The 24467-nt window shown below is 34.9% G+C and overlaps 1 protein-coding gene across 1 annotated transcript; it reads right to left on the bottom strand.

The window, feature by feature from the left end:
* Positions 1 to 23663, bottom strand: LOC111517019 (homeobox protein orthopedia). Its single transcript, XM_074186220.1, has 3 exons — positions 23500 to 23663; positions 11805 to 12031; positions 1 to 3314 (listed from the first exon to the last, which is right to left on the bottom strand). The coding sequence occupies exons 1-3, from the start codon at positions 23606 to 23608 to the stop codon at positions 2862 to 2864; spliced, it is 789 nt and encodes a 262-aa protein (XP_074042321.1). The 5' UTR covers positions 23609 to 23663; the 3' UTR covers positions 1 to 2861.
* Between the last annotated feature and the right edge of the window lie 804 nt (positions 23664 to 24467).

The following is a 24467-nucleotide window of genomic DNA, read 5'->3' as shown; positions in this document are numbered from 1 at the left end:
ATAGGACATGCCTGACAGTTTCATCTTCCTGTTCACACATCCTGCACAGAGGTGTGTCCACTAGCCCCATATTGTGGAGGTGTTTCCTTAGTTGACAGTGGCCAGTTAGAAATCCTACTGTTAAGCGTAGATTTTTCCTGGTCATCCTGAGATACTTCTTCGGCGCTAGCTTCCCAAGGTCGCCCAGGGTGATCGTGGCAACATTACATCCTTTGATTCCATCCTATCTCTTTAGGGTTGGAGCATAGGTGTAACATTAGGCTAGCTCCGCAATTGTCGAAGTCATCAGGCCGTAAGTGCCACTGGGTCCTAAAATTCTTAGTCCAGCCACTTCCTTGGCTAAAGAGTCGGCAATGCGATTACTTTCACTCCTGTCATGCCCTTTAACCCACTTCAGGATAATGTTGTTATCTACCGAGTCTTTGGCTAAATCTTGGTGGCACTCTAGTACTAGCCCTGAGGTAACACGTTGTTTTCAAGGCTAATAGGGCATGTCTACTATCAGTGCAAATTGTTATGTTTTTGCCAGAGAACTATAACTTTAGAAATAAGAAAGGGCACCGATTTTTTTTCAGATTCGATGAAGCCAATTGTTACCGAAAGCTCGGCCAGCTGAAAAGAGTATCATTTACTTTCTGAACAGACCGAATTCTCGAAGAACCACTCTTCTCCATATGTGAAAAAATATAAATAAAATATAATTGAAAGGTCCTTCACGTATTTGGCATTTGAAGTTATTGTCGAGAGGAATACGAAAAGTGAGGAACCACGAAAAAATAGGTACTATAATTTTGAATGAAATACAAGATAGTCATATTATTTTACTCTTTAAAACATTTTGGAAAGGAAACCAAAATGTTGGTATTTTTTCCTAGTAAACAAACGACTACCTCCATTATTATGATTACTGATAAATGGTTGTGTGAATGTAGTTGATAATATTAATAATTGAAAATTTAATTCTCGGGATCACCCTATAGTACTCAGGACCCTTTAATTCAAGGCCGTTTTTGGTCAAGGAGGCGTCCTGGGCAAAAGTTCTGGAACCTTTCTTAGGGTATTGACAATACTGGAATACAAGCAATCTATCTGTTGAGCTCCCTTTTTTATTTTTTAGTTTGCTAAGTAAATGTTCAGATTCAATTTGTGGTACTTAAAATCTTCAATTTGTGAATTATTAACAATGGAATGTTCGATGTGGAACACGATATCAATATTTTACAAATGAGTCACGAAAAAAGCCTTCATTAATGAGAGCGAGCAACCTCTGAAAAGTTCGAACATTTCGAGCGGATCATTTTTCAAAACTGTCAAACAATTTATTGAGTTACTGCTTTTTTATTTATCATAAATTTCCGTGTTTTTCATGGTGTTGATATGTTTCACACAGTGATCCAAACCGCGACCTCGCAAAAAGGAAATAAGATTTTCTGCATGGAAAATGTTGTTTTTTTTTTAATTTTCGATATCTCAGGTTTTTTCCACGTACAAAATGAGCCCTTGCCAATGTGAGATGCCAAAATTTTGATTGAAGGAATATTTCAATCTTATAAAAAAGATACAAATAATTTCTCTATCACAATTAAAATGATATAATGAATACAAATTCAACAAAAATAAGTTTTCTCAAAACGGACTTTCCAGCTTCGATAAAGATTCTACAATGCCTTTTGATTTCCTAAATGGGCCTGAATTTCTCATTATTTTCATTTTCTTTCAACTTTTAGCACTGATGAAAAGATTAGTCGAGTTGAAATTTCATTTTCAAAATAATGAAAGATAAAATAAATTAATCTGAAAACCGCGATATTTAGTATTGTGGTTGGAGAGTTTGACTTGGAGTTTTCCATATCTGATTAAATTTAGGAATGACAAAATAGATGATAATATTTTTTTTTATTATTCAAATCAAATTACTTTTGAATTTCTTATTTAGTTCATTAGAAATTCTGTTCCATGGTATATTAGGCACCATGTACCTTGTTTCCATATTATTGTGGACACTTAGGCTTTCGCAATGTTTTGTAAACTACGGATTTTTTTTAATTTTCAATTTGAAGTTGATGATTCAACTTTACATTGCTCATTCATGAATAGTTCATTTTAGATGAAATTTTGGCAACTCACTTTGAAATGACGTAACTGATTATTTTTCTAATTCTTCTTGCACGTGAATCTTCAATTGATCTGTTTTGGAAGTTAAGAACATTGGTCTTGATGGTGAATTCCTGGTTTGATCTATTTTCCATTATCATAACTGAATTAATAAACAACATATTCAAAACAAGATAATTTGCAACTTATCCATGTTATTGAAAACAAGCTTTACAATGTTCTCGAACTTTTCAGGGGTCGTCTCCACGATCAAATAAATATTCAGTGTAAAATTTAGACAGACTCCGATCAAAGAGCCAGGAGCAGTTTTTAAAAGTGTGGTTTTTCTAATAATTTGAAACTGCACTGATATATCTTTTTCAAAAAAATCAGAGAAGGTTTGATTAGATAGGAACAAGGAATATCGAAAAATAAATCATGCAAAAAAATCTAATAAAAGGAACCTGTTGTTCATCAAGAAAAGTATCTTATTCGCGTCACTTGGTGACCATAACAGAGATCAAAAATATATAAAGAATTTTCTATAATGACCATAGAATACGATATGCATCCTCTTAGAATCCCTTCTCGTTCTGCGAGTCCGGAGTACCACAGAAGGGTTTTAAACTTAACTGCATCAGCAGGATGTACTCCCTCGAAGATTGAAGAAATTCACCAAGGAAATTCAGTGTCCTCAACTTCATTTTATTACTGGAAACCACATAAAATGTGACTTTATTGCACTCTGAATGAAATCCGTATTCAGTCTACGAATTTGCTTGTAACTTTTTGGGCGATTCAGGCTGCATGAGGATCTCCTGCGTCCTCGCCCTGAGGGCCTCCAAAGCAGCGGGAGATAGCTGCGAAGGACTGGGGGTTTCCGGACTAGAACTTGAAGATCTCTCTTCTGGTACAGCAGAGTTCAGCAGGCTGAAATGAGGAACTCCCCCCGCCAACACGTATTGGGACAAGAAGGTGTGGAAGTTTGGAACTGCGTGGTTCTTGGGAGCCCAGGGGAATCCCACAGACGGGTTGAACATAGGCGCAAACGACATCGAGGGCCAGAAGTGGTCATTGGACATCGAATGGAGGTTCACTGGTGGGACATGCAGGCCGTATTCTGTCAGGTGCTGGTCTCCGGGGTTCATATAGGGGAGCGTTTCTCTTCCCATGGCCTTTTCACGTTTCCGCCATTTGGCGCGACGATTTTGAAACCAAACCTGGAATTAAAAGTAAAAAAACGATTACGAATGTGTTTGCAGAATCTGACTCCAGAATAATGATAATAATAACGAAAAATCGACTGTGTTCCTGTTCTGATTACCAGAATCAAATACTAATAATGTTTTTATTGACAGTACGCATGATGTACTCAGTAGTTCCATGGAATTTATGGAACTACTGAGCGGTGATTTTGAAAAAACTCTATGTTGTAAGAGCTCAAAGGCACTCCATAACGTTTTTCCACAGTTGACAATTGGAGAGGCCTTATCTATAAGGATCAGATGATGAAACATGTCTTGAGTGATTGTTATTGCTGGCAAAACTTTGAGTACTTTCATTGAGGTACCCAGTATAGTACAGTTTCAATGGTTATTTACAATTTATACAGTACATCAATCGGTTAGGAAGTTGACCATAAATTGAACAGTACACTACTTTTAATCTGGTTGCCCCCACCAAGCAGACTGTGAAGCTCCGGAATTGTATCTGTGAATCATATTCAGAAATATCCTGAAGTATTCCCGTGGGTTGGTATAGTTGAAATACTTCTAAGGAATAGAGTGCCGGTCAGCCCCCCGTAAACTAATCACGAATGGAATAAGAATTAAAAATGTGTTTTGTGTTTCGCAAGGAAATGACGAAGAGATTTATAGAGTCTTTTTGATTATACGTGTATTGAAGTTTTTCAGTGTTTTCACAGGTATGTTCATATTTATATAGTTTCTTTCATTCCATATTTTGAAATAATTATGAATACCATGTATTGGATGAACGGAAATCGTTTTTTTCAAGCACGTGCCCATACATTTTTTCGACAGCTATCCTCTATAAAAATGGCTTGAAATTCTAATTGTTCAACAGGGGTTTCCAAACTTTGAAGCCTTCGGGCCATAATGAATTTTCCAGTTTGTTCCAAGGGCCAATTTCTGCCCTCAACTATATTTCTAGACTAGGATAGTCGCAAAGTGCGTGACCTAAGCAAACTTACGTTTTTTTTGCATTTCAATTATTATTGTGTATTGTGACACTTAACGACATCTAGTGGCGAGTAGTGGTACTATGTACTATCTTTTTCAGCTACCCGCTAGGTGGCATTAGGCGTAATTGAATATTTGGAATTACCGCGTTGGTTCGAGAAAGTTGTGGTTCTAGCTAGTGTATTCCGATCACCTCGAGATGGCAGTAATAATTGCATATAAAAAGGCTAGCGGCGAAACTGCGAGTTAGTCTGCGTAGGAAAGGCGAAGGAAGCGAAACTGTCCATTTTGAAATAAAGTAACACCCGTAAAAGTATTTTGATTTGACTTATTATGTGTGATTTGTTAGTATGGAAAAGAAGCCAAAAATCGACAGTGAATGCAGAACGTTCCAAAAAAATGGAACTTTCAGTATTTTGTGATTGAGTCCAGTAATAAGGCGCTATGTTTAATTTGTAATGAAACCATAGCTGTTCTCAAATACTATAACATTAAACGACACTATGAATCGAAACATCTTCAAAGTTACTCCAAGTATACAGGAAGTTTGCGGAAGGAAAAATTTGAAGCTTTGAAACGCGGACTCAAATCGCGGCAATCTTTGTTTACCAAAGCGAATACTGAACAAGAGTCTGCAACTCGCGCCAGCTTTCGTGTGGCTCTTGAAATCGGAAAACGTGGCAAACCATTCACCGATGGGGAAATGATAAAAGAATGCTTGATTGCAGTAGCCGAAGAAATATGCCCCGGAAAGGTAAATTTATTTAAAAGTGTCAGTTTGTCAGCAAACACCATGGCTCGGAGGGTGCAAGACATCGCAGAAAATATATCATCTCAACTGTCTGACAAAAATGGACATCATGAGTGGTTTTCTCTAGCATTGGACGAGTCAACGGATGTGTCAGATATTGCTCAGGGGTTGATTTTTATTCGCGGAGTAGATAAAAGCTATGAAGTGTATGAAGAACTTCTTGATATTGATAGTATTTACGGCACGACAACTGGGGCATATATTTTGATGGAGGCAAAAATATGTATGGTAAAAATAAAGGAGTGGTTGCACTTATGTCAAAGGCTGTAGAAAATGATGGTGGTTCAAAACCATTAGTCTTACATTGAATCATTCATCAACAGTCCTTGTTGATGAATGATACTCGTTTTTCAAATTTTGATGTCATCGCGAATGAAAAAAAGCTTTTTCCAAATCCTTTTGATTCTGACATTGAAACCCTGGATCCGGAAGTCCAAATGGAAATTATTGATTTACGGTGCAGTGATATGCTTAAGAACAAATATCAAAATTCATCTTTGTTGGAATGTTATAAGAGTCTTCCACTGGAACAATTTGATAATTTGCTCGTGGGTTGTTTTTTGCTTTTGGTACTACTTACTTGTGTGAGAAAACGTTTTCCAAGATGAAGTACACAAAGAATGTTTACAGCTCTCAATTAACCGATGAACATCTTAAATCTCTTTTGTCAGTCAGTTTCTTTTATCTCCTGACTTCTTGAGACGCCAACTCGGATGGTAAAACGCGCGTTGAGGAGAGTATTTGCATGCAGTTCTGGGGTTTAGAAAAGATACTCTGTCTGAAAATTACCTAAATTTGACCATCTTTGAACTAGATATCTGTTGAATATCAATGAAATTTCTCAAATGCAAATACATTGTTCTTTCAGTGTGGATGACAAGTTTGAGCTGACTTACCCTGTGTGATAAATTTCTAGAGAAACGAGTATTAATGCACGAGCTTAACTTAACATTATAGTGCATTGTTAGTCGACCAAGCATAGCATTATTGAATCTGTAATGTTGGATAATGGCGGACATGAATTGCATCTTAATTGGTAACAATTTGGATAATTAATCTGGCTTGTAGCCGCGTAAGTAGCAGAGCAATTGGCTATTGTTCGCCACAATGGAGGTAATCGGAACTGGTTCCTGGCCCGGGATTCCCTCTGATGTCTCATTTAGAGCGCCCCCGCGATGGAAAGCTGTCTCTTTTATAATTGCCCTTTTAACATCGATTCATATAAGCTTCGCTGCACACGTAACAAAAGTATCTCTGAATCGTTCGCCGGCCCTTTACGTAAATCCCTGCTGCCCGATCAAAACAACATAATATGCTATAAATCGGATTTGCTAGCGCTCGATAGCGAGTAATGATGCAGTTGATTTGTTCAACGAGATACTAATTATTAACATTCGAATTAATTCGACACTAGGCAACTATGCACGTATGGATTATCGAAAGAATGATATCGGGCAAATATTAGTCCAGTCATTTGGTAAAAAAAAGAGGGTTACCTGGAAAGTTTTCCGGGAGTTTTGAAAATTGGTTAAATTATAGATTTGGGTATGCTCTTTTCGAATTTCAACTTTGCCACCTCGTACCCCCGCCGCTCGCGCCGCCATTTTGAAAAAATGACGTCTAAAAACGGTTTTTTAGGAATATCTTCTTTCCGACGCATTTTACGAAAAAAATATATATTTACAAAATTAAACTAGAAAAAATTTCCTACAATTTATGTATCAATAATTTTTTCATAAAATCAATAGTTTTTGGCGTGTTAAAAGAAATGATAATAAACTTTTGGCGGGACTCAAATCGATAGTGGTTCATGAAGTGTGTCGAAAACGATACAATAATGAGAAGTTAATCGTTGCATCATTGCGTAGAGGAAGTGATGCCACGAAACCTCAGCCACTACTGCGATCCTCGCACCCAGTATTCTCTTTTAAAAATCATTGTTTTTTATGTGCTGAAGAGATAACAGCAGATAACAGCGTAATGTAGTGTATAGTATGAGGAAATTGTCAATGAAAGACAGTATTTCAAATCTTGCTAGAAATCGTAATGATGATTGGGGTCGAGCAATTGTTGAGCGTCTTGAGCACGTGAATGATTTGGTCGCAGCCGATGCACAGTACCATAATTCCTGCATGAAAAAATTATATCAAGCACCACCAGCTGAAGATATACAAAAAAGGTCCGTATGCCACTGAGATAGATACTGCGATGCAGTTCATTTATTCTTATCTTGAGCAGAATTCCGACGAGTGTCAGTTTTCCTTGGACGAATTGATGGCCAAAATTGAAGGTGATTACCGCCCCCACATAAAAACGGTAAAAGCGCAACTACTCAAAAAATACGGTGATGATATTTTAATTGCCGTCACTGCAAATAACTCTCCAGTCGTTTGTTTTCGAAATACAGGATTTAAGTTATTAACAGAAGCCTGCTATAATCAAAAAAGTGATGACAATGCAGAAGAACGTAGGCGTATTGTGAAGACAGCAGCGGAAATTGTTATACAGGACATTCGCTCTACAGTCTATGAAACAAAACATTATCCTCCATCAGATAATTTTTTTCAAGACTCTGAGTCTGATATACCTGAAACTTTACGCATTTTTCTAGATGGCGTAATTTAAAAAAAAACGAGCGTCCCTTCAAAAATGGAAGAAAAAAAGTGTTGCTCTCGCTCATTCTATAATTGCAGCAGCAGCAAGGCCGAAATCTTTTATGTCAACAGTGCAGATTGGATTAGCTACATTTTTGTTTCATAAGTATGGATCTCGGCGACTAGTAGATGTATTGTCATCTCTTGGATTTTGCTCTTCATACACCGAAGCAACGCAAGTGTAAAAAAGGACGTCAAAAAGCCTGTGGATGCAGAAAAGCTGGATTAAAATGCTCCGTTATATGCGCAAATTATAGTGGTAGTTGTAATAATTCGCCAATTCCATCATATAATTATGATGAAGAGGAAGAAACGGCGACTATTTTTGAAAAAGCTTTCGATGAAATCGAAAATGAAGAGACGTGTGATGAATCTGATAGTCACATCGCAGATGATGCGGACGAAATTTCGGTCCTAGATGTTTCGACCGATGCTCAGGACGAAGTCGAACCCCCGGTCCATCAGGAACAGCAAAGCGAAGGAGATTGCGCTAAATTTCAAAATAAAATTTATCACAAGTGGATTAGGCCTATAGGGAAAACCACAATAAAAAAAACGCGCCGCTTACTCTATCTCTAGGTGGTGTAGAAATGAGTTTTCTTAAAAACGTCTATTAAAATGTACTTTGTGGCGCTCGTACGCCAAAAACTATTGATTTTATGAAAAAAATTATTGATACATAAATTGTAGGACTTTTTTTGTAGTTTAATTTTGTACATGAATATTTTTTTCGTAAAATACGTTGGAAAGGAGATATTCCCAAAAAACCATTTTTAGACGCCATTTTTTCAAGATGGCGGCGCAAGCGGTGGGGGTACGTGGTGGCAAAGTTGAAATTCGAAAAGAGCATACCCAAATCTATAAGTTAACCAATTTTCAAAACTCCCGGAAAACTTTCCAGGTAAAACTACCAAATGACTGGACTATATGGTATGTTTGGAATTTGATATGTACTTGCATTTGATTCGATTGCTTTAAACGTTTTCGAATAATTAGATTTCAAACAGAGATAATTTTGCAAGAAATAATCGCTATATTCAATAGAATAATTTCATTCTCAATGAGAGTCGCTATGAAGTACCCTCTCCAAGATTATACAGGCTTACCAGTACATGTAATGCACTGTTTGAATCATTTGGTGTAGTAATGAATATTACTGAAGTTTAATTTAAACACCAAACTGTTATTTTAACACCTCGACAAATGTTTCGAACACCAAGTTATCATCACCCTCTTTAAGATGATCACTTGGTGATCGAAACACGTGTCCGCCAATTCCCGCCAAATGGTCATCTCCCGCTAATTTTTTCATTTTTTTTCAGGGTTTTCAAATCAATTTATATTATATCAGACAATGGAAGTCCGAACTGATGAAATAAACCACGAAACATTGTCAACCACCTTCAAACATACATAGATCCATCCTCACAATTTTCACATTTACATTAGTATAGATAGATTATCGGTCTGTCAATAATAGTTTCAAATTGAATTTTTTCATCAGTAATTCATTATTATTTTTCCGCGAAAATACAACCTCTGTGACTCTAGCACTCTATGACTATTAGAGTGCTAGCAATTTTATCACAGCAGACCCCCAACAACTGGTATCAAAAGAACTCAAACAAGAAGAATTAATTTTCTAATTACTCAATTGCTCTTTTCATCACTTAAAATGCAGCTATTATCAACTTGAGCTTGCGGTTCAAAAAGAGACGAAATTATTAAATTACTTAATAATTAATAGCGTTTATGAATGGTACATTTACGAGTCGACAATGTTCTTTTTCAATTTACCATCGAGGGGAAAAGTGACTAGTTGAGAGAAATCAGAATCGTCATGAGGTGTGAGTTATGAAAAACAGATGAATCAAAAATCCAAGCAGAATAGTCAAATATTCATTGACAAACGTTATCTAATATATAAAATTCTCGTGTCAGCTTTAGTTGCCATATTCTTCGGAAACGACTTAACCGATTTTCATGAAATTTTATGTATATTCGGTTGGTCTGAGGATAGGTTTCAATGTTCTATACCTCTAACTGATAAAGGTGTTCCACCCCAATTTTTTTAGTAATCAATAGTAGTTTTATTCATCGAGAAAGTAATACAAATCATGAAATTATGAAACAACAACAAAAATTAATTGGCGCTCCGGGTCGACTTCATTGATTCCAGTGGCGCATTTGCTTTTTCAGCTGTAGGAAAACCCGGAAAAACCTGCAGCACCACATCATCTGAAGATCTTGATCTTGATTCTTCGTCATGAACAACACTTGTAAAATGCTATTCATGCAGCAAGTGTTTCCTAAATTATCTTATCCAATTTTCTTCGCAAGATTTTCAGGACAACTATAAACCTAACCTCGAAAAGCTAACTCGAAAAGCAATGACACTGAAAACCTCAGCCATGAAAGTCTAAACCATTCAAACAACTATATACTGATTCGTAAGGAAGAACATATTTCACAGAATCTGTATCAGAACCATTTTTCAAGCTGAACAAATTTTTTTGTTTTTATGTAGCATTAAAAAATACATGTAACCCCCAATTTATACCCTTCTATAACCAACCCCTGTTTTTAAGTAAGTCGATCAGTTTCAACCCTAATCATAGATCAGTTATTCCAGCCAGGCGTCTACCGGTCTCACTTCTCACTCACTAGACATCATATAGTAGGGATGAAAACGAACCCGGTCTCCTGTCTGAGTCACACAATAAGCCTTCTCTCACTGCCTACACAGTTTTTGGCCACAATTATTGCTTATCTATCGAGCGTAGATACGGTTTGCGATGCCACCGAAGCTGTGAATCATTCCATAGAGTTTTTGAACTCATTAGATTTGCCAGACATGCCACAACTGAAAGTTGGGGCACTTAGTAATTTGAATCCACAACGACTGTGCAACGGCACGCGATTCGTCGTTGAAAATTTCATAAAAAACGTTGTTGAAACCAGCGTTTCAGAAGAATAGTTATGAGGTGATAATATATCAATACACTAAATCCATATTATACTTACAGATGTGCTAATTCATTTTAAACGTGTGCAATTTCTCTTTCTCTCTTAATATATTTTGGATGGTCGTTGCTTTCTATCTTCAGGCGCATATGACTAATGCTCCTCCTGTTACGTAACTGTCGAGGACAAAGGTTGTCTTGCAGCTCTCAAGCCTGTGTAGGGAATGGGGTCTACTATGCCTGGATATAGACTATCGTCTGATTCATAACGATTATTATAATGATCCTACTCCCACCTGGATATCCGGTCATCCCCGGCTTCCAACCGGCGTGAATGGAAGAACTATTTATTTTAACACTCAACACTTTCTGTTGAAACTATTATTATTCAATTGACTGGCTAGTTATATAACGGCGGACATTCACAACACGAAATGAATTCCGTCTCCAACGATGGCGTCCGCGTACCTTCTTTGGCACCTCCGTTCACCACTATATCGGAAACGGAACTCCTGTGCAATTTCCAATTAGGCTGGCCTAGGTAATGACTATTCATAGGTCCCAAGTACTTATGATGTACTGTTCAGAACCTTTGGTATAGTAATGAATATTACTGGAGTTTTTTCACAACACCAAATCGTTATTTTTACACCTCGACACGTGTTTCGATCACCAAGTGATCATCTTCAAGAGGAAGATAATACTGAACTATCTTCTGAACTGAACAGAACTATCTTCCTCTAGAAGATGATCACTTGGTTATCCAAACACGTGTCGAGGTGTAGAAATAACGATTTGGTGTTGGGAAAAAGCTCCAGTGATATGCATAGGTCCCAAGGCCAAACAATTGTACACACTATAGCATTAAGGAATTAATATTATTTGTAAGCATTATTGTTCTGATAGAAATAATTTATGTGGCAAAACAACTTTTGACGGGTCAGCTAGTTTATATATATATATATATATATATATATATATATATATATATATATATATATATATATATATATATATATATATATATATATATATATATAATTTGGCTCTCAAAGAAAAAAGCAATTGTATCAGTACCAACCTGAACTCTGGCTTCACTGAGGTCCAGCCGCATAGCCAACTCCTCTCTGGTGAAGACATCCGGATACTGAGTCTTCTCGAAAGCTCTCTCCAACTGGTGGAGTTGGAAGGTTGTGAAAGTTGTCCGGGATCGTCTTATTTTCCTAGGGCGATCGCTGGTTGCTTCATCCAAACTTTCATCCGCCAGTTCTCCCTCACTTACAACATCGCCTTTCAATTGTTCCGATTCTTGATTTTCTTGAAAAAAAATGTTTATGAGTTTGACGATCTTGGCAAAAATACAATCTTGAACTTTATTTGAGAAACATTTTGTAGAAATTCCATACTTTCAAGAGTTTGAATATCTTTGCCAAAAATACAATCTTGAACTCTATTTGAGAAACATTTTGTAGAAATTCCATACTTTCAAGAGTTTGAATATCTTTGCCAAAAATACAATGTTGAGGTTTACTTGAGAAAAAGTTTGGTGGAAATTTCATACTTTTATGAGTTTGAAGATCTTTGCCAAAAATACAATCTTGAAGTTTACTTGAGAAATATTTTGTAGAAATTCCATACTTTGATGACTTTGAAGATCTTTGCCAAAAATACAATGTTGAAGTTTACTTGAGAAAAAGTTTGGTGGAAATTTCATACTTTCATGAGTTTAAAAGATCTTTGCCAAAAATACAATCTTGAAGTTTACTTGAGAAATATTTCGCAGAAATTCTATACTTTGATGAGTTTGAAGATCTTTGCCAAAAATACAATGTTGAAGTTCACTTGAGAAAAAATTTGGTGGTAATTTCATCCTCTTATGAGTTTGAAGATCTTTGCCAAAAATACAATCTTGAAGTTTACTTGAGAAATATTTCGTAGAAATTCCATACTTTGATGAGTTTGAAGATCTTTGCCAAAAATACAATGTTGAAGTTCACTTGAGAAAAAGTTTGGTGGAAATTTCATACGTTCGTGAGTTTGAAGATCTTTGCCAAAAATATAATCTTGAAGTTAACTTGGGAAATATTTCGTAGAAACTCCATACTTTGATGAGTTTGAAGATCTTTGCAAAAAATACAATGTTGAAGTTCACTTGAGAAAAAATTTGGTGGAAATTTCATTCTTTTATGAGTTTGAAGATCTTTGCCAAAAATACAGTCTTGAACTTAATTTGGGAAACATTTTGTAGAAATTTCATACTTTCATGAGTTTGAAGATCTTTGCCAAAAATACAATCCTGAAGTTTACATGAGAAAAAGTTTGGTGGAAAATTCATACTTTTATGAGTTTGAAGATCTTTGCCAAAAATACAATCTTGAACTTTACTTGAGAAACATTATGTGGAAATTCCATACTTTTATGAGTTTGAACATCTTTGCCAAAAATACAATTTTCAGTCTTGGTGTAGAATGGAGCCATTTTTTGAGAAGCTTCTTGAATAAACCGAATGAATAGATTTGAGTGAGATCTGTTGGTATTTTTGAGTATATTATGGGTCCTACGTATGTGAAGTGTCTCTGTAATAATATTTTTTCACCTTTTGGTATAGCAGTTGTTTTCGTTTTATTTTTCGTGCTGTATACATGATCTATTCTCCCAAAATCAGTTTTATTTTCATAAAAATGCAATTTTATACGTTAGAAGTATAGTTGCATCTAGCATCTTGCGTCTAGTGCATCTAGCGCTTTGTTCTCTAAATATAAAAGATCTATAGGATAATTGAAATTTTTATTATGTATTCACAATACATTTTCATTATCGATAAGGTACAAGAACCGTTTTATCATTCCAAACAACAATATGTCAATTTCATTTAATAATGTGTTAATATCGGCTATCCGCCATCTCTTACAGTCATTTGAACTATCATTATGAGCTAGTTGGTACACGTCGAAGTTAGTCCAGATTAGCATTCAGTTTGCATGCATAAATCTATATGCGATGCTTGTATCAAAGAGCATTTAACACACGGGTAAGTCTATGAATACCAAACAAGTAGAGTTGGCTATGTGTCGGACAAAAGAGAATCTCCGAATTCGATGTTAACTGCGTTAAATTACGGAACGTAATATCATTTACCCATGTGTTTTGGTCTACGTTGATATATGTAAATAAAGCCGCTTATAAAAACTGAAAAGAGCTGGGGAATGCAATCTGCTTCAAATTATGGACAAATTCGAGTAGGCTTTAAAAGGTTGTTTTGTTTTATTATTGAAACATGTGTATGATGGAGTTAGCGGAAAAATGTATGATTCCATCAGTGAAGTTTTTGTTTTAAGGATTTATTTTATGTATATGAAGTTCACATCATCGCATTATTGTATTATATTTCTTTTAGTTTGAAATGAGTTTATATTCTACTACTGTACCTATATATTTCAAACTGGACCAATATCAAGAGTTTTATTTTATTTGTCAACAATATCACTTCTGGGACATTCCTCTCGGTAGCAGCCGCTAGAAAAAACCCTAATTGCAGTCACAGATATAGGTATATTCTCTAGAAATTTTGTTCAAATATGCAAAATTATGGACCTTTCCACTAGATCAGCTTTCTTCCCTCCTAGGGTTGCACCTCTGCTCTGCAACTCCTCCTTCAACTGAGCGATACGCCATGTAGAATACATCTTGAATTGCAAGCAATTTAAATAAGAAAGTTTCAAATAAATCAATAAATATCTGTGGAAACTTTGACAGCTGATGACCAATGTGACAAACACTCAGCGCACTCTGCCGGATGAGTTTCCCGTAATCATCCCCATTGTTGTAGATGATTTAGGCGTTTCATAGTTGGCAACACTGATATTCGACATATAATATCAAGAAGAAGACGCGTAGAAACAAAAATTTTACTGCGATTTATGCAACTAAGTCGACAATAAAGACATTGTTGTTTATTGTATTGTGGTAACTATGAGAGGAAATTGAAAGTTTTTTCAATTGCCACAGCTGTCAAACGTCTTCTTCTTCTCAACACTATATGTCAAATAGCAGTGTTGCCAATTATAATGAAACATCTGGAAACGACAAATATGTACATTTAATTTTATGGTCAATTTTCCGTCAATCAGTGTCACCACACCCGAATCATAAAGAACATATCTGATTCATTCATAATTATTCGTAGTTTGAAAATTTTTGTAGTTTAAGGTTCCTAGGTTCTTACTGATGTATCTTGGTGTGTGATTCTTCAACATTGTTCAGGAAACAAATCAGTAACAGTAGGAAATTGAATACATTATCTTTGAAAAGTTTATTTAACCTCAGGGGGTGAAAAACCTACTATTCTAAAATTGGAAACAGAGAATAATTGTAATTCTCACTAACCCAAAATGCCAAAAACGATCTAGATTTGTTCCTGACACAATGTTCTGGTTAAACTTCAAGTTCTAAAGTACGTCATAGAATCGATCTGAATAAAACACCAAGAAAATAAAACACAGTTTTCTTGATTTCTTGAAGACGCCAACTAGATTGGTGAAACGCGAGTCCAGAATAGTATTGCTGTTCTGGTGATTAGGAAAAGTGCTTGTTTTGGATTTATTATACGCTAGAGATTTCTTTTAAAACACTGAGAAATAAAATTCATTGGATATTGAAGAGGTTCTATTGATATGAATATTATTTCAGTTGGAGATTTCCATAAACGCGATATTATAAATTTGAATAATGTCGTTAGGCAGTTCAACATTTTATGTGATATGGTCAATTTTTTTATATTAAATGTTTTGTTCAAAGACGGGAATTGTTAATATTATGTTTCAATTATTCTGGTTTACCATTTCGAAAAGCCAAGTGTCATGAAACAGACTGAACGTTTTCAAATAATTTTTTTTTCTCTTATTTTGTTGCCTTCATCATCAACACCGCTATAGAGTTCTGGTGTACAAAGTAAGTACCTATGTGTCATTTTTCAAACAATTTTTTCTTTTTTATTTTATTTGATAGCCAAAAAAAGCTAATACGATTTGTTGATAACTGAACTAGATTTTTTTCGAATTACACTATAACTTATGACATGTTTCGTTATACAATAACATCATCAACCGTGTTGCGGAACTAGCAATAGCAGTTTTTGCTTCCTGACTTTTTTGGGTCAGCAGGAAGCAAAAACTGCACTTGTAGCCAAACCTCTACCAACATTCAGATAAAGCTTAATTAAATCAAACCTGTTCCCTACGTTGATTGGAAATTTTCGTGGGTAACCTAACTTTGATAAAATTAATAATCGTAAAAACTTTCTGTGATGAATGTGAATATTTCACCAAATCACCTTGTAGACCAAATTGATTATAAAACGATCATTATATCGATGACAAGTATTTAAAATGTTATTAATTTCCAGTAAAACGTCTTTGTTAAGGTAATTCATTCACGTTTTCTTCCATTAAGATGGCTTTATCTAAATTAGACAATTATTCAAATTATTATTTAAATTATTACTCAATTAAGGGAAATAGAAAAAATTCCTACACTAGTTATTCCATGTTCCAAAAAAAATGGAATAATCACAGTGCTGCTACACAAAATTTGAAATGTAGACAAAGAATAAGATTTTGATATAATGAAAAAAAGAGAATTAAAACTTTCTATGTTTTTACCACTTTTATTTGTTACTAACGTTACAAATAAAAGTTTCGTCCTATAAGGACATTTTCAAACTTATAATGTATAAGTTCTGATTTTTTTCTGAAAATGTAACATTCATTTTTTTGACCCTGCATAAAAGTGTCATAAGTGCAACTTGTTATACAGTTAATTGAGGGATGTAACCGTTACTACGTGGTAGGAAATCATCATGAAAAATGAGAAAAAAATCTTACTATGTTTTTTACCTGCACTATGTTTAGTGGCAAAAAACATAAATGGTTATTCATTATACAAGGAAAAAAATATTAGATTTTAGCTCGATTCAATATTGAAAAATTACATTTCTACCTTTATTTATGTGTATACATACAGGGTGTAATATAAGTACGTTGAAATATTCAAGTAATGTATTCCTGAGACAATTTTAAGAAAAAAGTCTATATGAACTTGTGCTTTGTTTCGGAAATACGGGGTGTTGAAATTGAATTTTTGGTTCGCTTCTTGAAAATAACTCTTTCAAAAAATAAGTTATTTGCACCAAATTCAGTACCCGGGGTTTTTTTGACGTGGGAAATCATAATTTTGTATTAATTTATAGTGAAAATTAGTCTCAGTGATCTTTTCTGAGCAACAAAGATGCGCTGTAAATTACTCGATCGTCCCTAGGTTAATATATTCAATGAAATATGTGAATAAGCTAAAGTATTGCCTGTTTGGCAATTATGTCTTCAAGCTGTAACATGGCAAAATATGTTCTTTTATCTGTCCTTCTAATTCTCTGATAATTTAATCCTGTTTTTGTATAGCTTTGCTCATTTCATATTCTAGCTCAATTGCCTCTTCCATAAACAATTGTTTTTTGTTGCACTATCTTCATTATGTTCACAAATTGTTTTTTCCAGTACAGTATTTTCTTCTCCCAGGTTGTTGAGAAAACTGTCATTTTCGTCCGTATAGCACAAAACTTTGTTGTCTTTTATGAAAGAAATTTGGTTTCTAAATCTTGACAAGCAAGTTTTATGAAACACACTGAAGCATTTTGTACATGCATAATGTATAAAGGGTTTCGATTTGCAACAACTGAAAGAACTAGTTGCAGAGCTACTTAACGACGTGTTACTAGTACCTGGCGACATATCTCAATTTTTGTTTTCAGAAAACCTAGCTATACAGACGTCACCATCCTAAGCGATTCTTTCCATCAAGAAAGTCATAAATTAGCAGCCTACAATTTAATTTTGCACAGAGCATTCTATCTGCCTTTGTCTGCTATTAATATGATAATGATATAATTGCTGTTCCTTTAAAATTCTGAAACTGTCATGTTCCTCACATTCATAAAGTTTTTTCTTGTACTTGTCTTTGGATGTTCACTAATTTCTTCGAGAACGGCCTCCTCCAATTCTACAGTTCTTGTAGTCCGTGGCCGTCCTACTGCAGAATTTGTTTCAAAGCTTCCAGATTCGGAAAGTCGCCGGAAAAGATTCGCAAATGTCGCTGCACAAGGAGTCACGCGTTGGAGATACCTTTCCTGATAGATGCGTCTGGCCTCGCTTGAATTTCCGTCAGCCAAGCCGTATGCAAAAACCATATCAGCCATTTCAGCATTCGTAAAGTCGGGCATAGTACCAAAAAATCACTTTATAAACTCCGAAGTGTGAATTCGTCAATTAATAGTTAAAAATGTGACAGCGAACTTCTATTTTTATAAACAAACTTTCATAGCCTACTCGATTTAATTGACTTAATTTGCAAGCGGAGAGTGACAAAAATTATTGAAATCAAATTTGGCTGTAAAGTAATATGCATCGATATAGAAAATTGTAAATATCTCAAAAACGACCACCTCCAGCGTTGTTGAGGAGGTGTATCTGTTTTACTTGGAAATGGTGTGGGAATTAGGTTTTTTCATGAAAAGTACCAAAAGTTTACTGTCAAAAAAGATAGGGCAATTTGAAATAAATAATGACAGCGTACGCAGCGTCCTCTAGATGTAACATGAAAATTAATACGAAATTATGATTTTCCACGTCAAAAAAAACCCTGGTACCGAATTTCGTGCAAATAACTTATTTTTTGCAAGAGTTCTTTTCAAAAAGCGAACAAAAAAAAATCAGTTTCAACACCCCGTATCTCCGAAACTAAACATTTTCAGACACAAGTTCATATAGACTTTTTTCTTAAAATTGTCTCAGAAATACGTCACTTGAATATTTCAACGTACTTATGTTACACCCTGTATAAAAAGTACTCACTTTTTTCACGGGGAAAAAAGTTATTTCATAAAAAGTGACATTTGTTACCTGTTATCAGAGATAAAATGTCAAACTTTTTTCCCGTCACAGAAAACAAGTTTTATTTCTCATTTTCCTCATTTTTCATGTTATATATTTTTGTTAAATTTTCGTATCTTTTATTGAGGGAGCTTGTCATTTGTGTCACCAAAAGTTTTTACATATCACATGGAAGGATTATAATCGATTCTCGACCTTCGTCGAGCTGAACACTATTCAAATCATCAGGTAAGTTGAGAGCTCTCTAAAGAGATTCCCCTCGCACAAATAACTTTGTTTCGTCAGTATAAATCCTCCCCTGTTTAAGTGCTCTCACTTAATCTCCCATTGAATTCTATACAAAATAGATTTCGCTGAGAACCATGAGCAGTTGATTTGACCGGTGAAATATAAATGTATTTTTCCCTGCTACTTACTAGCAAATAATCAACCAAATTAGTGTGTGTTGCCTCTTGTCGAGATACAACAAGAAATTGCCTTCGAGAGATTCTTACCTAGCCTAACAGAAAAAAAAATTGTTTCTCCGGCTGGTCAAGTATATACCCGAGAGAAAATTCATTTCTTGCCTTGGCAAATATGCCGTTTCTCTCGACAAGAAAAGTCATCCTGTTGTTTGATTTTTTTATGCTTAATTGAAAAAATGTATTGTAGACATAATGACGTTTCCATAATTATGTTCTTTTGGGCGGCGAGTCACAATTTCCGGCCTTGTATAAACGTAAAATACACACAAAATGAGTGGACATACTTGAAAACTGCCTTTAAATCAAATTATCTAGTAAATATAGTTTAAAAAACTAAAAAACACGCTTTTAAAGAACATCGAAACAAAAAGTTAAAAATATTTTTTTAAATAAGCTTAAAACAATAACGAACGAAAAATACTAGTATTGTTGTGAAAAAAAACGACGTATATTGTTTAGAAAAATGACCACTGATATTTTCCGATTCCGGAGAGGGAGCCTGAAAATCAGCTACCTAGCCCAAGGAAAACAGCAGACGCGCAAAGGAGGGTTACAAATAAAGCAGCAAGCGCGCGTGTCAATAAAAAAATACTTTTTTCAAATGAAGAAGTACATGTAAAGTGAGTTCGAATTATATTAAGGAGGTTACGCACAGCGCCATCTACCCGCGAATAGATCAAGCAATAAATTCGATAGTTCTGGAGTTACAAACAAACAATCAAACATACAGCACGTTAAAAAAACAATTCAATCGGGCCAGTCTTGAATTACCTACACTGTCGCGTAATGGAATGACACCTATCAGAAAACAACGATATAATCCAACCTTCGTGGTATTAGCCAGGGGAGTAGTTGTTTTCTAGTAGGCGTCAGTCCATTAACCTACAATGTGGGTAATTTAAGACTGGCCTGAACAAATTGTTCTTTTAGACAATTTGAAACGTAAAACAACCTGAATATATAATATTAGGGACTCAAAAACTACATACAAGACATGATGGAAATTTTCAGTGCAGTGAACAGCGTCATATCCGCATCATAAGACATATATTTCATGAACGAAATGACTTATAACAATTTGTTGTGGAATTGGCCGCGGTGATAGTGCGCCCGACTCACGATCGGAAGGCCGTGGGTTCGATTCCCGCCTCGACCAGATATTTTTCTCGAAAGAATTCATCTGGTTGAAGCTGAGATGATTCTGCATCCGTGTTAGGAATCACACAGTAAAAGGTAAGACCTCGTTAGTCCTTAGCTCGCACAAGTTTCTCAACTTCTGAGAGTTGTCGTTCGTATGGGGGCGAAAGCTGATTAACGGAAAAACAGATTTTAAACAGATTTTTCAAACAGAATTTTGAACGGTTTGTTAGGAATGTTGAACTAACAGGAAAAACTTATCCAGCAAAGCTAGATACGTTTCGAGTCTGGAGGAAGTTCAGCCTTCAAGAATCCATTTACAATTATCTCACCCTACGAACAGTCAACATTCCAGAAATTGATGGATGTATTGCCGTTACTACGTGGTAGGACATCATCATGAAAGTCGAGAAATGAAACTTCTTCTTGTGTTTTTATACCACTTGTACCTATTTATAATAAACGTTACTACATGAATGCTACTTTTCGGGTTTTCTGGCCGTGGTCAGCAGGTTTTTATGGCCGACGATTCGTCTACTGCTGCGGTAGACATTTTCAAAGGCGATGTGGTAACGGTCACAATACTCGAGCTAGTGGTCTGGTTCTTGTTCTTGTTCCAGAACTCGGGTATTGCGACCGCAGTGGACGAAACATCAATCATAAAAATCTGCAGACCACGGTCAGAAAACCCTGAAAATAGCCTTCATATCTCCAGCCGTGAAAGTGGTAACACTTAACTACATAAGTCAATATCAAGTCAATCGATTTCATTAAAAGGGAGTAGGTTTTATATTAAGAAAATATTCCTGACTACACTGAATTAAATTACACTATCATATCAAAAAATAAAAGTGTTGGTTCTGATTTCTGTGATCGTTATTTTTAAATATTGTCTCTTTCAATCTATATGGAAGTCGCACAGAAAATCACAGTCACAGAAAGTCCCCCCAGGAATTCACAAGAAACAATAGATATTATTTTCTATGGCTCTTTATAAAAATTAATGCAAATAATGAATTACCAGGTCATTATCAATGAAATAATTTGAATCAAAATAGATAGATGAACGCACATACTTATCTCTGTGAAGTTCTGTAGTAGTAAAGCTTCAATAAAACTTTCTGCAAATCCTGATATTGTTCTTAGAATATATTTTTCAAATAAAAAAATAAAATGTTTGTTCTATGAATTAGACTCTGAAGACCAATCTCATTTAAAAAATATTGGAATTGGATACACGTCTGTACTGACCTAAATATTTGTAATATAACTTGGCAAACGTTTCAGAATACAGACTTAGATGGGAAAAAGGTTTCGGCTTTCTGTTTCTCCATCTTCATGCAACAAAATGTGGGAATCTTCCGAAGAAAGGAAAAATGCAGGGAATTTCAAAATGAACTCTTTACAAAGAAACTATACAAGCAATACAATCCTTTTTAATAAAAATCATACAATAAAGTGTATTAATATGGATTTTCATCAAGTTATGGCCAGTTTCTATTCAATCTTTACAAAGCTGGGTGAACCAGGCAAAAAAGGACCTTTTAGACACAAACTGGAACAAAAAATCTTCTGGAAACATCTACTTTCATGAAAACATTGAATTACACAATTACAAAACCTTTCTTCTTCAAAAGTCAATCTCTTCTAAAAATAGTCTCCTTTCAATTTAAACAGAATAAGATATATTAATAAATAATTAACAAACAGGTAAGGAGTAAAAGTTTATTTTTATCAAGACGTAGATACATTTCCAGTCTAAAGTTTGTCAATATATGAAATACTTATTTCGTTGGATACAGTGAATATAACAATAATATTAAAACTCGCCACACGTTAAATAGCAGAATAGAATAAGATTTTCTCTTCATAACAGAAAGTAGAGATACATCAGTTACAAATCGTATGACACATAAGAGAATATTTTCCACACCTGAACCCGTCTCCCCGTTGAGATTTCGTTAATCAAGTTAGAATCATCAGGATATGATTCAAATCTTTCAGTAAAACATTCAGTCTCATAGCTTCATTTCAGGAAGCTATGACTTTTGAGTTTTTCAGCTGATAAACATGCACACATTGGACACTGTTTGTTTTCGAACTTTTCAAATTCCGTTTCTACGTCCAACTGATTTGGCTGTTGAATAGTTGTTGTACTAAATAAATCTTTGAAATAAAACGGATAAAAAATATGTGTGTTTTGTGTTTTGCATCCGAAAAGTTACGCTAGAAAACAATTGTTTCTGTAGGTAGCAGGGCCGTCGCCATGGGGGGGCAGCCTTCCCTCCCTACTTTTTCGACTTGGGAAAAAGTTGTGAAATTTTGGGCCGTGAAGATAAAAAAAATAATAGTAAAAAAAAATTAATAACAATTAAAAAAATCAAAATGAGAGAAAAGAAAGGGAGAGGTAATAAGAAAAAGGAAAAAACCAGGAGAAGGTTGGGATTTCCTAAAATGCATAACTTGGAGATCCCATACTTCGAAATTCTGAGTTGTTCGAGAACGTCAAAAAATTTCTCCCAAGTAGGAGAACAGTCCTGAACACTCCACAAATTTTGGAGTGACAATTTTACAAAATTCCAGACTTTTCGCTGTATTTTTGACTTGGGAAAGTTAGGAAATTTCGGGCCGTGAAGATAAAAAAAATAATAGTAGAAAACAATAAGCACAATATTATTTAAGTGTTGTTTCCTTTCATTTGTATTGGATATTCCTATACATGGTGGAAGACCAAGGACCTTGGTCCAAAGTAGAATAATTCCCATTATTATTTTTATAATTACCAACATTTATTTTTGATTGTGCATACCGTAACGGGCATAAGCATTCAGCCAATCTTTGGATAGCCAAGTAAGAAAATTAATATATTATAGTAGTAACTAATCCTTCGGTCTCATTTTTTCGAAAGTTGGGAAAATTTGGATTCCCTCCCTCCCTTGATTTTTCTTTTCGCTACGGCCCTGGTAGATAGGTAGGTATAAATGTTATACAGTTCCACTATTTTCATATCATTTCATCTAAAAATCCTAATCTGATTTTTGTTTACTATAATTATGGTAAACAATTGGTTCATTCCCTGAATTTTCAATATAAGTTTTGATTTGCTTCAAAATGAGGCATTCAATGTTTGAAAACAACTACAAAATGATAAATGAAACGTGCCCTTTCATTTTCGGCAGGGTTAAGAGCTACCTACAAATAAGAACGTACTATTTTTTCTCTAGGTACTCACCCTCGTGAGGTTTAGACGAAGTTGATGAACTACTAACTCCTAAAATTTGATCGATGCTGTACATAGCCCTAGGCCTGATTTCTTCTGGCACAACATTGGAATTAGACATCGTAACACTTGTGTAACTGAACTTGATTGTCACTAATACAAGAAAAACTATTATACACGATAACCCATCAATGTAGACTAACAGCGTTATTCACTTGCATGGAATATTTTGAGGGCTACACACAGTGTGCCTCCCCTTATTGCTGGACCAATCAAATTGTCGAAAACAGCGACTGCGCATCGTTTAGAGAACCACCACACTTGCAGAGCATCGTATTAACTACGAATCATGTTCAAATCCTTGTTCCTGATAGCTTTTTATTGCGTTTAGGAGTTAATGAAATAGATATACCTTGTTTAATGAGAGTAGATTAAACGAGCTATAATCAGGTGTTTTATTATTATATTATCAAATATAACGTTATTGTAATTTTGTTTGGTTATTTATGTATTGGGTGTTATTAATCAACGATAAGGAAAAGTAATTTGATGGAAATTGTCATTCGCGTGATTGCCTCAATCATTTATTGCTACACGATATTAAAGCGATCGAATCGGGATGATTGTTATATCTTCATCGATGTTAATAACGTCGATGAGAAATTAATTAATATTGTTTTCCAATGATATGAAGTATAGACACTGAACGATCATTAGACTGGGTAGGCACTGTTTTAACAATTAAGCTTTTATCATTTATAATTTTGTTGTTCATATGCCAAGTGACGATTATGATACGTGAAATTCAAATTGTGAGGTTTCAGCTACAATATGGCTGTATCATCTTAGTTCCCAGGTTACTATTTTTTAAAATATATGAAACTGACGAATCACCCCGGTTTCGCACGGGTGCAATGCTGATACCTAATATAAATTCACACACTGGAAATTTAATTGAGAAACAGTTATGACAAGATAAC

Source organism: Leptinotarsa decemlineata, unplaced genomic scaffold (genome assembly GCF_025532065.1).
Source record: "Leptinotarsa decemlineata unplaced genomic scaffold, Ldec_3_MD MMD2_tig00078422_RagTag_RagTag, whole genome shotgun sequence".
NCBI lineage: Eukaryota > Metazoa > Arthropoda > Insecta > Coleoptera > Chrysomelidae > Leptinotarsa > Leptinotarsa decemlineata.
The sequence above is the reverse complement of the archived record's forward strand: the minus strand, read 5'-3'. Positions and strand labels throughout refer to the sequence as shown.